Below are 15,960 nucleotides of genomic sequence, written 5' to 3'. Positions count from 1 at the left end.
ATGTCAAACTCTAACTAACACTTATAATGACACCCCCCACTTTGTTCTATATAGTCAAGTTGGTGCAAAGTTAGCTTAGAAGGACTTTAGAGCCACGTAGGTACGTCTGAGCAGGTGTGATTGACGCACTTCGTGCGTAAACAATACATCGCTTCGATGAGGTGACTTCGCGCATTGCCCTAAGCAAAATGTCTAATAATATATTAACGGTAACAGCGAGAGCCACCGAAAATATTATGTGATGTGTACACTTGAGGGGTGGCGTTTCAGAAGGGCTTATTTTTGTATGGTTTTCATAGAGAAATAAGTCCTTTTGAAAAGACACTCCTCACTTGTACAGAGTTCTCGGGAACTCATCCAAATAAATTATACTACATATCAATCAATGCATAAAACCTTTTAGATAGTGATATTTTGTGATCTAGTCATGAAAGTGATAAAGGAAACATATCGTGATATTTTTTTTTTTCATAAACTTATATTATTTTTTTATATACCTACACATATTACTTATTATCAAAAACGCGTGCTTTGTACAAACCTTGCAGATTACTTAATACGATAATTGGTGACAATATAATATGGCGCGTTGCTTGCCTTGAATCTTAAAATTTATAAATAATTTTGGACTTAATTAATTAAATTGCCTAAACTCAGGATCATTAAATTTATTAGTTATATCACAAAAACGGTGCAATGATGGTTACTCAAAGAATAAGATTGAAATAAATACTTAGTAATAATATTATATACCTAGCTTACATTTAACATACTTTAAGGCCTATTTTAAGCTTAGGTAAATCACAAACATTGGACATCGCAGCTTAGCGAAGATGATTTCTTTACAAGATATATACCTTAAACTACTATTTCAATAAACAAGCATTGGAATAATATTAAGTGAGTTTTCACTAAACTGTTGAACCCTGTTACTAAATATATTGATCCACATTTGAAACAGGTTAACAGTCAATTACCTACTTTAGCAGCTCTGCATTAGTTTAACTAACTAAGTACTAATTTTATATATCTACACATTTATACACAAATATGAAAAAAGCATGCAAGTCTTTGCTATTTACACGCTAAATACGCCTAGCAAAAAAAACAAATAAAAAATACCAGATTGGACATGTATATTAAATAATAATTGTTTGCGTCAAAAATATTTATCAGTGCGTCATTAATAAACACCTACACTACTTAAATAAAGACAGCATTACTGAATGGTACAAAAAAAATAATCAATATGGAAGTATATGAACAAATAAAACTTGAAAACGGCTATTAGTTTTTTTTTTGTTTTAACAATTTATAAATGCATATTATTTCTTTTCAATTATTAGCTTCTTATTCATCACTTTCATCAGTTACAATATCATGAATGTAGATAGGTTTCACCAATAAGTACGTCACCGTAAAGTAAGTGTGATTCGTTTCATCTTTTGCCAAAAAAATCATACTTTGACCACAAAATAAAGTTATACAATCTTCTTCGTTACGCAGTTATACTATGTAGGTATTGCAGCCGTAGTTATTTAGAGTTATTTTTCTAAATAATGAATTAACGGCTACGAAATATTTTTTTGTCAGATTATTAAATAAATATGCCATATAACTTAACATGTTACACCAGTAAATACTTTTATAAGCTCTTAAATTAAGTACATACCTATCTACCGTTATAATAAAAACTATTAGGAAACGAATATCGATAATTTCCGTTTGGAACTATCAGGTTAATATACCTATGTATGGTAGCGAGAACTACAAGGATTCTATCAGTTTCCATTGGATTGCTTATGCGCAGGAGATCAGAAGTTGGCGAAAAGCTTCAGTTCGTCGGGGTCAAGCGCTCGCGCCGCCTTCCAGTCCGTCTCGGTGTACTCGTCGAAATTGGACGTGTCGCCCTCGTACGACACCGTCGGCATGATGGGAGGCTGCACACAAACAACACGTTTGAAGACACATGTTCATTTCTAAAATGTAATAAATAACTTGGCCGCTATACTTGGTTCGCGTGGAATTTATATTCACTTTCAAATTACTGCTAAACCCTTTACACTAGACTAGATTCTATAAGTACCTACACGATACCTATAATATGTAATGCAATCATAAATAATATACAATGATTATAATGAAACATGGTCTCGTCACAAAAAAAAATAGGTGCCGTTAAATAATTAATTACATACCTGCATTTTCTTCAAGAAAACATCGGCCCAATCGATATTCTTGAACCACCTGTGTCTTTTTACGTCTTCTGAACCGCACTGCAATATAAAGAAAACAAACACTTAGTACAAACTAAGAAAGATTTCCAAAAGTCATAAATCAAGTCAGCTGTATTGATTTTTTAAACAATCACTGCCACAAATTCGGGGTCGGTTACGACTGAAGGAATTAGAGCATCATTGTTTATCGGGACACTCACCTCGTAAATAAGACATCCAAAAAATGGGTGACTTTGAAGCGACGTAATATGCCACTACTATTACTATTTATAAGAATGCGCCTATCGAGGACGTTATGACACACTAAAGTCTATTTTTTTATTCGGTAGACTGAAATGACAGTTCATAGTACGAACATAAAATATCATTTCATACTATGAAATGTCATTTTAATCTACCGAATAAAAAAATAGACTTTAGTCACAGCGCGTTCGTCTTGCTTGTACGAGTAATAGTATGTATTATTTTTGTTGTTTTTCTAAACTATTTTTTGAATAAATTTAATTAAAATATTCATATTTGTTTACAAAATCATTACATTTCTCAGTCAATTTTTAATAGTTAGGTACCAAAGATTCATAAACAATGACACATGTGTCATGCCGCATTATTAGGTATAGGTAGGTACCTACCTAGGTTTGAGAGTAGGAGTAGAGGAGAGAGGAGGAGTAGTACTCTCATCATTTATTTAATGTAGCTCCAACCTACCCGCTTGTCGCTTCGCGTGGTTTATTGAACATGTTTTGAGTTATGCAAGTCATCGGGACGGCCACCTAGCCGATGGCTAGCTCACTTATCTAGATTGACCGGGTAGGAACATGGTACGCGTATTTGCGTCGAGACATAAGTCAGTGGTAGTGGCGACTGTTTAATGTCGCCGCTATCCGCCTGATGGATGGCTTTCTAAACATCGTGGTGACATGGCGACATCGCGGTGACGCGCAACCGGCCCGCGGCAAAAAGCTCGGAGAAAACAAACCACTAGAAACTGCAACCAATTCCAAACTAACGATCATCGGACTTCACTCGATGGGAATAGAATGATCTAATTACATTGACTTTGTATATTGAAAGTTTTTCTTTGGAATCGAGTGTTTCCGGTTTGTGTTTACGCCGAGCTTACTACATGTCTAAATTATATTTTCCATGAGTTTTATGTGAGATGTCCCATTTTTTCAAAGAATCATTGAAATGGTGAGAAGGGAAATTTACAAAAACGATTGTACCTACTTAAGTAAATTATACGTAAAATTTTCAACAATTTCCTCGATATTTCATTATTACTATGGTTCTAAACAATTATGAAGCTAAGGAATTAACAGACCCTACATTCTAAAACAATACGTATACGGTATTGTAATACATTTCATATACAATTATAAACTGCAATAGATGTCATATTATGCACATAAGAAAAATAATAACTAAAATGTATTGTTTCCTAGTTACCTACCTATTATAAAATTATTGAAAATTTTGGTCAGTAGGTATTTGGTTTGGTATTTGGTAATTTTTTACTCAAATGGTTTTTCTTAAATTGACTTTCCATGCATTAAAATATTACAAATTCCTGGATTATAAACGTGACAGTTTGACTAATATCAACTGTACCAAGACCTTGTACCGATGAGTCTAAATCAACCTTTATAAAATTCCTACAGACAAGTTGTCAAGTGTAAGATTAGAAGTTATATATGGAATCGGCTGGAGAGCGGCCAACATCATAGCCAATAGCTTCGAAAAAAAAATATTTTTAGTGCACATGAACCCGAGCTTTACATAAAGTACTAAGCATACAAAAGACAAAAACCTAACATTTTTTCCTCGTAGACAGCGATAATCCTCGTAACGCATACGTAATTTAAGACAACGGGTCAAGCGCAAGGCTAGATATTTTCCGCCCAATGTAAACACGCGTCTGTACACAGCAACGATTATCCACTTCAATATTGATTTCTGAAACATTTTCTTTATCATATCTGTAATGTTGCTATATCTTTTAGGCTTTCTATGCCCACATCTACATCAAAAGATTTGAGTGTCGATACCTATAGGTAGTTTAGTACGACTTACAACATGTCGCAACCGAATTACGATGGCTATCATATGGGAGGTACAGTTATTTTTGTAGACGATTTTGCTAACAGTTTTATGTGATAAATTACCTTCATATTTCCAAGTCTCTTAGTTCTGTCTTGTACGAGTAGTTTCTTTATAATGTCCTTCCCAACAGGGTCGAGGTGCCGCGGCCACTCCACCCGTCCGTTGAGGATTTTCTCGTAGATCCCGAAGGGGTTCTCATCGTAGAACGGCGGGTAACCAACGAGCATCTCGTAAATGAGTACTCCTGAAAATACCAACAAAAGCAGATTATAACGCGCTCATAAACACTTGAATCCAATATACTAAAATCACATTGACATTAAATCATAAACGTATGGAGGATATTATGGCGTACGTACGTTACCGTTATAAAAATATAAGCAAAATGGTTAATAAATGACTACCATGATTCAACCTCAAGTTGTTGTAATCAGCACTTAAATAGTGCTGCCTTATTTTATTAACGACACGACACACTACATTGCATGTAAGTCAGTTATTTTAATAAACGCTTGCCAGCTTCATCATCTGAGTAAATATAGGATCTAAGGGAATATATCACAACACTAAATAATAGTAATGTAAACACCGCATTAAACCGTCGGTGGCAGCAGACAAGAGTCGTAAATGAATATTATATGTATCCACAGCGCGACGAGTGAATTGCGATGATCGATCGATCTCGACGCCTACAACACAAATCAAAATAAGCTTCAGCATCGTGCGCAGGGTCACTCCCAACTAGACCAAGAGGCCGTATCTTCTTCGCTTAGTAGAAGGTGACGTTTGGATGTCAACTGCAGCTGCATTACTGTTGCGGCATCGTTGTTACCGCCGCTATATCTGTCAATTTCCTTGATAAAATGAGTGACGGATAACGTCATAATCGCGGCAGTAATGCGGTGGTGAGCTCGTTTTATCTAGGAAATGTACAGTCAACAAAGACGCCGCAAGTCTAATTCAGCTACAGTTGAGATCGGACTGTAACCTTTATCATAACCTAAAGACATCTGTTAAATCGAAAATCGAGTAGGTACGGCAAAAGACCTTGGCTCCTATTCGAGATGCACATCTGTCAGATTTCGTGTCCACTTCAATTCAACAGTTGAATGAATCGCATGTTCATCAAGTGCGGATACTATCATTTGATACAACCAATAATTCAACCAAAATCTACTTTGTTTTATTACTACTTTAAGGTTTATAATGGTTTGGTTTGGTTGTCACCTAACTGTGGAACGCTAATGTCAAACTTTGACACAGGATTGTTCAGATTCAACGGAAGTTCAACACGAGACGTCAAAAATCGCTTGTCGAATGAGGCCCCTTAAGTCACCAATTTGGCCTGTTGGTAAGTTAGCACATTTTAAGTATTGGTCACATTGATTAAACGCTTAGTGTTAACTGAGTGCTGTTTTAAAGATTTAAATAGTTGTAGTTACTTTCTAATGTTTCGATTAGTTATGCATGTCAAATTTCTTGGGACATTGTTTATTAATTATGCTGCTTTGTGTGTGTTTATTTAGTAAGGCCAAAATTTAGATAATGGTGATCTAAAGAGTCGTATTTTAATTACCTATGCAGTTATTTAGACATTTATTGCGGAAACGTTCACAAGCATAAAACCGGTTCCGCATCAATTTTCGACTTTTTATATTAGACCTATATTTTTTTTGCAAATTCTATTTTAATGGTCTCATTGGCGTCTCAAATGTCAGTATGTCATTTTCATCAAGAAATATTCTTCAAAACCGGCCACTTGCGTATCGGACCACGCATAAAGGATGGTTAAAACTGATGCGCGGATTCACGCCAGTTTTCACTGACGCCGAGTTCCCGGAGATCTACCTCCATGGAGGTACTCTATCCGCCCACCGATACTCTTAGGATGACCTACCGAACGGCATCCAGTCGGTCGATTCAAATATGCCCTCTATACAGCACGATCACGACAAATAATAAAGGATAAGTGAGAGAAAAAGCCGTATGATAGGACGATAGCTGCTGCTGCGTGGCTGTTGATAGCAGTTAACTTGTTATAATGACTCGTTCTCTAGCGATAAGTACTCGGCTAAAGAGGTAATTTTAACGATATATGTTTTTTTTGACAGGACCATTTACTGGTTCAATTCGTTTCCTAAACAGAGTTTATAAATAAACCTTACCTATCAAGACTTGTAAGTGAACTTTATATAGACATATGAACTCGAAAGTGGTACTATTCGATTACCCTAAGAAAACACATATAAGAGAGTTTTCAAAACATAGCTTTTAAATAAGTAATCCTTACCTAATGCCCACCAATCCACAGACACAAATGAATTGATTAATGTTGTTTAGTGGAATGGTTTAAAACGCGTTTGAAGCATAACTAGGTGTAGCGTGAAGTTTATTGCGTCAATCATGAACTGATTCTTATTAAGACGTTTCAAGTATTAAGCAATCATTTCTTAAGATAATAAAATTTTCCATTTATTTGTTGAAAACGTTTTAATGCTCTAATAAGTAGTATTTGGAGTATTTGGAGGAGGGAAATACATTTATATTCATTCATTAATTAGGTAGTTACATTATATCCATATTTTTCTTTTAAACTTTTCCTCACTACTGGATATACCCAGGTAGTCAGCATTAATGGCAGCCAAGCTAGTAGCTTTATAAAATGCGATATGTCTCTATTAATACGATTACAATGTGGCAAATACTTTTGAACGCGAACTGTAACTCCTTAAAAATATACCTACCTAGAAATATAACGTAATATAAAATTACTATGTATGTGAAAAAAAAGGCTTAAAATGCTTACTTCAGTTCAATTAATACACATAGGTACACTGGTTTTATCAAATGTGTAAAATAAACGAATATTCATAAAATAATAATAATAAATAAAATGGATGTAGGGTTGGGTCCCGTGGTACTAAAGAGCTCCTCCTCATAGACATGACCATTTGCCAGCAAATCCGGCGGAACAAGGAGGCCCTCTCAGCCGCTTGGATTGACTATAAGAAGGCCTATGATTCGGTGCCTCATTCATGGCTGGGGAGGGTCTTAGAGCTGTATAAAGTTGATGCATCTTTGAGAGCCTTTCTAAGTGCGTGTATGAGGCAGTGGACCACAGTCCTTCGTCAACCAGGAGGCGGAGATGACCGCCCTGGCCCGCAGGATTTCATAAGGATTGAGCGAGGAATATTTCAGGGCGACAGTCTGAGTCCCCTGTGGTTCTGCCTAGCTTTGAATCCCCTCAGCACCCTGTTGAAGGATTTGGGACTAGGTTGTCGGCTTCGGAGAGAGGGTGAAGTCATTTCTCACCTTCTGTACATGGATGACCTCAAATTATTTGCACCAAATAACCAAGACTTGAAGGAGCTACTGAAAACCACCGAAGTCTTCAGTAGTGCCATCAACATGGAGTTTGGTGTCGATAAATGTGCGGTTATGCATGTACAGCGGGGGAGGGTTGTAAATTCAACAAATTTACAACCTTCTGAGACAATGTCTTTCAGATCTATCTCTGAATCAGAAACCTATAAATACCTCGGTATGTCACAGTCGTTGGGTATTGAGGACGAGGGTATTAGACGGTCGGTGAAGGAGCGCTTTTTTAGTCGGCTCACAAAAGTCCTTAACAGTCTTTTGTCAGGAGGCAACAAAGTGCGCGCCTTCAACGCCTGGGTAATGCCCCTACTCACATACTCCTTTGGCATATTTCGTGAGAGAAAAAGCCGTATGATAGGACGATAGCTGCTGCTGCGTGGCTGTTGATAGCAGTTAACTTGTTATAATGACTCGTTCTCTAGCGATAAGTACTCGGCTAAAGAGGTAATTTTAACGATATATGTTTTTTTTGACAGGACCATTTACTGGTTCAATTCGTTTCCTAAACAGAGTTTATAAATAAACCTTACCTATCAAGACTTGTAAGTGAACTTTATATAGACATATGAACTCGAAAGTGGTACTATTCGATTACCCTAAGAAAACACATATAAGAGAGTTTTCAAAACATAGCTTTTAAATAAGTAATCCTTACCTAATGCCCACCAATCCACAGCCTTATTATGCCCTTTGCTCTGTATGATTTCCGGCGCCAAATATTCCGGAGTGCCGCAGAGAGTCCACGTCCGGTCCGTGAGCTTCTTCGCGAACCCGAAGTCCGTGATCTTCAAATGCCCGTCCTTCGCCAGCAGCAGGTTCTCGGGCTTCAGGTCCCGGTACACGATGTTCCGCGCGTGAAGATACTCCAAAGCCGACACTATCTCCGCGGCATAAAAATTACCTGCAAAAATTAAATTTATATCCAAATTTACACTGCTAACGTAATAATAAGATTGACTTTCGTTATGTTACATAAGTCAAGTCAAGTCAAGTCAAAATATACTTTATTCATGTAGGCCTAGCAACAAGCACTTATGAATCGTAACATACTTATAAATTATCTTAAGCTAATTATCAGAGCAATTTATTGATGTTATTATTCCATAAGAATATTGGATTATTATACAAATCAAATTAAACACAAATTAAATTAAATTAAGAATTTCACAAAAGGATCGTCAAACATGAAAAAAAAATTGTATAAAAAATACTAGTCTAGAATATTTCTAGAATAAAATCTAAATGTCAAATAAATAAATAAAAACACAAAAGAAGTATGTACATCGGAATATCAATTTCCTCATCATTAATCAAATATACCTAAAAAAATAATCATTTCGAATAACAACTAATCATAGGTAACAATTAAGACAAAAATTGGGGATACATTAATTAACGGGCAATAAATTTAAATGATACAGAAAAAGTCTTCATTTACTTTATTAATAACAGATTTTGTACTACTTTCATATGTAGCACCTTTCTCTGGTGCTACATGAAACCGGAAATTAGAATGTATATCCAAAAACTGGTCGTAATATCTTAGAAGTCTATATTCATAATATACATACTTTTCACATAAAAATTCAACAACCTAGACACTCTCGTAATAAATCCGAACCTGGCACGTCTAGGTATTAGCATGATTATAAGGCCATAAATGTTATGATGCATAGCATTATCAATCCAAAAACTATGACTGTCAAATCTGTCAATAAAATTAGAAAGCGTGTCTTTCGCTTGACCTTTAACTTCGTAATCTTTTGTTTCTTTCAAACCTTTCCAATATCATATTACTTAATGGAAACATTCTACAGTCATCGCTATAAATAATAGTATTGTACTTATCCTATCTCTGACGAACAGAGAGATTTATTGTTTTCTGAATGTGAACTATTATCACAGATCAGATATGTGGGATTTTAATAAAATTGGCTAGCTAGTCGGTTTAATAATGAGAGTATGTAGAAATCATTTTTATTTTGGGTGTTAGAAGTCAGCACTGGAGCGGGTGGTGCCGTCATCAGTATTATTAGTATTAGTGTCGGCCCGACAGTGACACAGGAAAGCTCTGTCAATTTTGCGGTAGCATCAATACAGTGGATTATTTAGTAGGTAAGTACCTACATGTAGTGAAAAACGAACTATTGGCTTTAATTTAGACGCCTGAAACTCGGAGCAGACATGTATTGCTACATTTGTAAAACGTAACAAGTCACGTGATCGTGAGTTTTAAACTATTTTCATGATTAAATAGGATTTACAAGTAAATTCGATACATGAAGTAGGTAAGTTCATTGAAAAAGTATGTAGATAGGTAGTTGTGATTCAGGTGCTGCAATACGGCCTACGTTGGTTGAGTACCTTATTGATATTAGGGACACGATTATAGTTCTGTTAAAGTCGGGTGATTTATTATTTTTCAAATCTTAAAACTAGAATAAAGTCAAAATAAATTCAACCGGGCTTTCAAATTTTGATTGCATGTTCATAGTTTGATTTAATGCCAGTATTTAAAAATCGCCGAGAAATCAACACACAAATTTATTACTCGGTCGGTGTATTTAACCTATCTGAGAAGTCGTCTAGTATTGTTTTTGTGTTGGCGCAATAAATTAGCGAGGTCTAGTTGGAACCGAGACAAAAGGAGGACATAAAGTTAGAAGTTAGTGGGCGAGTGCGCACGGCCCGGCGGCGCGGCGCGATCCCGGAACCGCGCAGGCTTCGGCGCTCCATCAGCGACGCCTGCGTATGGTATGACCTCACCAGCCCAAGATCATTCAACCGACGTGATGCATCATAATAGGCGATGATGACTTGTTTCCTATTTGAACTAATCACCTGCTCTAAATAAGTCTCCACTCGGATGCCATGTAAAATAGAAAATACAAATTTCCAACTTGCTACGTAGTTTGGTGGTAGACATAAAATTTCATATATAAGTCTCGGCCCAACTACTTTATCGAGGCATAACATTACGTTTCACTAAGCGTTAATGAACCCTGCTCGTGGTTGAAAAAATTGCGTTGGACACAAAAGTAAAAATACCAGCTACACGAGGCAAGTTTACAGACAATGTTCGAATGAGAGCAGGACGCACGCGGGCGTCACGTTGTCTGGCGACGCCACGGATCAGACATATATTGTGTGATCGCCGGTTTACGTCCCTGTCGACAAACCACTGTGGAAATCGCCGACAAAACCCCACAAACAGCGACAATCCTCTCAACACCCAATCGCAGTGCCCGCGTCACTGACCGACTATTTCTGTACACTTTGACATTCATGTCTTTTCTCCAGAAATACAGACACAAATGAATTGATTAATGTTGTTTAGTGGAATGGTTTAAAACGCGTTTGAAGCATAACTAGGTGTAGCGTGAAGTTTATTGCGTCAATCATGAACTGATTCTTATTAAGACGTTTCAAGTATTAAGCAATCATTTCTTAAGATAATAAAATTTTCCATTTATTTGTTGAAAACGTTTTAATGCTCTAATAAGTAGTATTTGGAGTATTTGGAGGAGGGAAATACATTTATATTCATTCATTAATTAGGTAGTTACATTATATCCATATTTTTCTTTTAAACTTTTCCTCACTACTGGATATACCCAGGTAGTCAGCATTAATGGCAGCCAAGCTAGTAGCTTTATAAAATGCGATATGTCTCTATTAATACGATTACAATGTGGCAAATACTTTTGAACGCGAACTGTAACTCCTTAAAAATATACCTACCTAGAAATATAACGTAATATAAAATTACTATGTATGTGAAAAAAAAGGCTTAAAATGCTTACTTCAGTTCAATTAATACACATAGGTACACTGGTTTTATCAAATGTGTAAAATAAACGAATATTCATAAAATAATAATAATAAATAAAATGGATGTAGGGTTGGGTCCCGTGGTACTAAAGAGCTCCTCCTCATAGACATGACCATTTGCCAGCAAATCCGGCGGAACAAGGAGGCCCTCTCAGCCGCTTGGATTGACTATAAGAAGGCCTATGATTCGGTGCCTCATTCATGGCTGGGGAGGGTCTTAGAGCTGTATAAAGTTGATGCATCTTTGAGAGCCTTTCTAAGTGCGTGTATGAGGCAGTGGACCACAGTCCTTCGTCAACCAGGAGGCGGAGATGACCGCCCTGGCCCGCAGGATTTCATAAGGATTGAGCGAGGAATATTTCAGGGCGACAGTCTGAGTCCCCTGTGGTTCTGCCTAGCTTTGAATCCCCTCAGCACCCTGTTGAAGGATTTGGGACTAGGTTGTCGGCTTCGGAGAGAGGGTGAAGTCATTTCTCACCTTCTGTACATGGATGACCTCAAATTATTTGCACCAAATAACCAAGACTTGAAGGAGCTACTGAAAACCACCGAAGTCTTCAGTAGTGCCATCAACATGGAGTTTGGTGTCGATAAATGTGCGGTTATGCATGTACAGCGGGGGAGGGTTGTAAATTCAACAAATTTACAACCTTCTGAGACAATGTCTTTCAGATCTATCTCTGAATCAGAAACCTATAAATACCTCGGTATGTCACAGTCGTTGGGTATTGAGGACGAGGGTATTAGACGGTCGGTGAAGGAGCGCTTTTTTAGTCGGCTCACAAAAGTCCTTAACAGTCTTTTGTCAGGAGGCAACAAAGTGCGCGCCTTCAACGCCTGGGTAATGCCCCTACTCACATACTCCTTTGGCATACTAAGGTGGACTCAGACCGAGCTGGATGCCCTGGATCGGAGGGTCCGATCATTGCTCACCGCACATCGTATGCTACACCCACGCTCGTCAGTCATGAGATTGTACATCCCACGGAAATGTGGAGGCCGAGGCTTCCTAAACGCCAAGGATCTCCACAACCGCGAGGTGTACAATCTCAGGAATTATTTCCTTAATAACGAGTGTGGGATGCATCGTGATGTGGTGGCAGCAGACAGGAACCTCACGCCGCTCTCCTTGGCAAACGAGAACTGGCGCAAACCTGTGGTACTAAGTACTGCGGATCGCAAGGCGGCATGGGAGAGTAAGGTGCTACACGGGCGGTTCTACAAGGCCCTCACGGGACCCGATGTGGACCTGCTCGCGTCGGTGAACTGGTTACGATTCGGGGACCTCTTCGGAGAAACCGAGGGTTTTGCCTGTGCAATTGCGGACGAAGTAATGATGACGAACAACTATCGGAAATATATCCTGAAGGACGGTACGGTCGACATTTGTCGGGCATGCCGCCGTCCCGGAGAGTCACTCAGGCATATCATTTCCGGTTGCTCTCATCTTGCTAACGGCGAGTACTTGCACAGACATAATCTCGTAGCCAGGATTATTCACCAGCAGCTTGCTCTTCTATACGGCCTTGTGGACCGCGAAGTACCGTACTACAAGTACTTACCTGCGCCTGTTCTCGAGAATGGTCGTGCCACGCTCTATTGGGATCGATCTATCATCACTGACAGGACTATTGTAGCCAATAAGCCTGACATTGTGATAATAGATCGAGCGCAACGCCGGGCCGTGCTCGTTGACATCACCATCCCCCATGATGAGAATCTCGTGAAAGCCGAGAAGGACAAGTCCAGTAAGTACCTAGACTTGGCCCACGAGATAACCGCCATGTGGGATGTTGATTCGACGATCATTGTCCCGATAGTTGTTTCAGCGAACGGTCTAATAGCGAAGAGTCTCGACCAACATCTTGAGAGACTCTCGCTAGGTGGTTGGATCAAGGGCCAGATGCAGAAGGCGGTGATCTTGGACACGGCGCGGATAGTCCGCCGGTTCCTCTCTCTGCGGCCCTGACCACCGGCAGCTTGGGCCTTGCCCCGCTGCTGGCGGCACCCTAGGTTAGGTTTTTTATAATGTGTTTATATGTATTTTTTATTGTTTTGTAAGTGTTTTTATATTTTACTTTTATATTCATATTATAAATCACCTAGCCTAGAGAGTTCAAGTAAATAAAATAAAATAGAAAAGATAAAAAATAAATATATAGGATAAAATAGTTATAATAACTTAAGTATATTTAAAATAATAATATTATAAAAATAAAAATAGAAAAGTCATATCGATAACCGATAATTAACTACAGCTTAAATGTCTCGTTTAACTGGCCCTATAAACAAGTCTGGCCGTCATGAGTCGAACAAAAAAGATACCCTCGCATGTTCCTATTACTAACCAATTAAATCTAAACCTTATGTTAAGACCATTAGGGTCGATTTTTAGTCTTATTCTTGTGTTTTAATTATTAGTTTAAATCTAAATGCAACTGTTTATTGTTAAACACTGTCATTAAGTGCTTGCTTATTGCGTAACTTGTAAATACTGTAAGTTATCTATTTATAAGTTGTCTTATAAGTGAAATTTCTGTAATTTCTTAGACAATAAAATTTCTTTAAACCGAACTCTACTATCTCTATTTGTAAAACTAATAGAGGGTGTCAGACACTTTTGGCGCATTGCTTCATCAACTACTCCTGATGCTGACTGCACACACAGAAGTTTAGAAATATTATTGATACAACTATGTCAGTGACGTGGCGTGAACACACGGCAGGCAACCAAAAATTTATTGTGAAATTTGTGAAGAATAGATAATAATTGAATAATTATCCATGGTTTAATTCATTATCATTACAAATAGGTACCTTCCCACTTACTGTGCATGAACACGGAGTTATATATATTTAATATCAAGTGCAACTATCTCTAAATTTACACACTGTATTCGCAGTACACGCTGCATTTGAAACGCAAATTACTACGGCCATTAAACCATTTGCGTTGTCATGCCAAAAGGCGCCAATTACTAGACTGAAATGTACGTTTGAGAGCCAACTCCCACCATCTAAACTGAGCTTAGATCTGCGGATAAGACGTATCTACTGGCACGAGGCCCGAGGTGAAAACTATGACGTCAAAGAAAGCGTCACTGCAAACAAATTAAATTTGACGTGTGAATTTTTCATTTGTTATGTGACTTGTACATTATCATTTAAAGTTGTTCGGGTAATTCGGGAAATCGGGTAATCCCGAAAATCATTGTAAAATCACTCATATTCCGTTGTAGTAAGAGTCAGCTTTCGGAATTATCCGCCACTATTCGTTCATTCGGAAATACCCGAATACACGATCGAAAATTACAGACAGTAAACACCAGAAAACAAGGAAAAGTAATATTAAGGACACTTGGCGTAAACAACCCGGTGTCAGAAATCTTTTAACTACCTGTGTATCTTGTAGTAAAAAACTGCAAGAAAGGCCTTGTGATATTTTTACTCGCCACATTTGTGCGCTGACTGCCGCTACCCTTATTTAAAATATGCATCAAATTTCAGAATTTTGTACCAACATTTATTTGCTTGCATTTTTCTGCAAATACAACCAACAAATTTTTCGAATAGCGATAGGTATTTGAATTACACATATAGGTAGTGCATAATTGTTTTCCATCGTATTTTCTCGGAAACTTTCGTACCTAATTGTCATGCTAGTTCAGTCAATGTAGTACTTTTTATACCGAGACTGACTGAAACAGCAAGACACGTTCGTAAGATTCCGTGAAAATACGATGGAAGATAATTATGCACTACATCTGTAACGTGTACTTATTTCCATGTCATAATTTAAACTTAATAAGTTTTTATTGAATTGGACATTCAAATGATTTAGTTAAATTCGAGTAAAACAATACAAAGGGATATTAGTCTATATCTGCAATGTCAATCATCGCATCGTGTGTGGCTGCACGGGCCACGGAGCTGGACATTTATCGTAAGTTCGTAACATTACTTTGGCGTAAATCCAGCACTTATATATTTACTAGCTGTTGCCCGCGACTTCGTACGCGTGGATTTGTATATTGGTGGTTATATATTTCTACATTAGCTTAGAACATTGTGCAGCAAGTGATTGCGGTAGGACGGTTAATCATTTGTTAATTATTAATATTATACAACGCATGAGACTTTGTCTTTCACAACCTACGAAGTTTCAAGCCCCTAACTGAATAAAATTGTCCTCGATATAATCCCTCTAAACCCCCTTAGAAGATTTTCATGTCCTCTATTTAATAAAACCTACTACCTAACTACCTATTTACGAAGTTTGAAGTTCCTAGCTTTAAATAAAATTTGAACCCTATACAAATTTTCAACCCCTTTTTAATCATTTTAGGGGATGATTTTTTAAAAGCTGAAATTATTTTTCTTGTATTCTAATAATATGCCTTTATACAACGAT

The 15,960-nt window shown here is 37.5% G+C and overlaps 1 protein-coding gene across 1 annotated transcript in view; it reads right to left on the bottom strand.

Moving 5' to 3' along the window:
• Positions 1-1,618: 1,618 nt before the first annotated feature.
• The window catches only part of LOC134648087 (cAMP-dependent protein kinase catalytic subunit 3), a 46,123-nt gene continuing 31,781 nt past the window's right edge, over positions 1,619-15,960 (bottom strand). Inside the window, exons 4-7 of the mRNA XM_063502550.1 lie at positions 8,374-8,619; positions 4,403-4,584; positions 2,199-2,276; positions 1,619-1,940 (exon numbers count right to left, since the gene is read on the bottom strand). Coding sequence (XP_063358620.1) covers positions 1,815-1,940; positions 2,199-2,276; positions 4,403-4,584; positions 8,374-8,619 — 632 coding nt within the window. The 3' untranslated portion in view covers positions 1,619-1,814. The remainder of the gene's footprint in view (positions 1,941-2,198; positions 2,277-4,402; positions 4,585-8,373; positions 8,620-15,960) is intronic.

Source organism: Cydia amplana, chromosome 5 (genome assembly GCF_948474715.1).
Source record: "Cydia amplana chromosome 5, ilCydAmpl1.1, whole genome shotgun sequence".
Classification (NCBI taxonomy): domain Eukaryota; kingdom Metazoa; phylum Arthropoda; class Insecta; order Lepidoptera; family Tortricidae; genus Cydia; species Cydia amplana.
The sequence above is the reverse complement of the archived record's forward strand: the minus strand, read 5'-3'. Positions and strand labels throughout refer to the sequence as shown.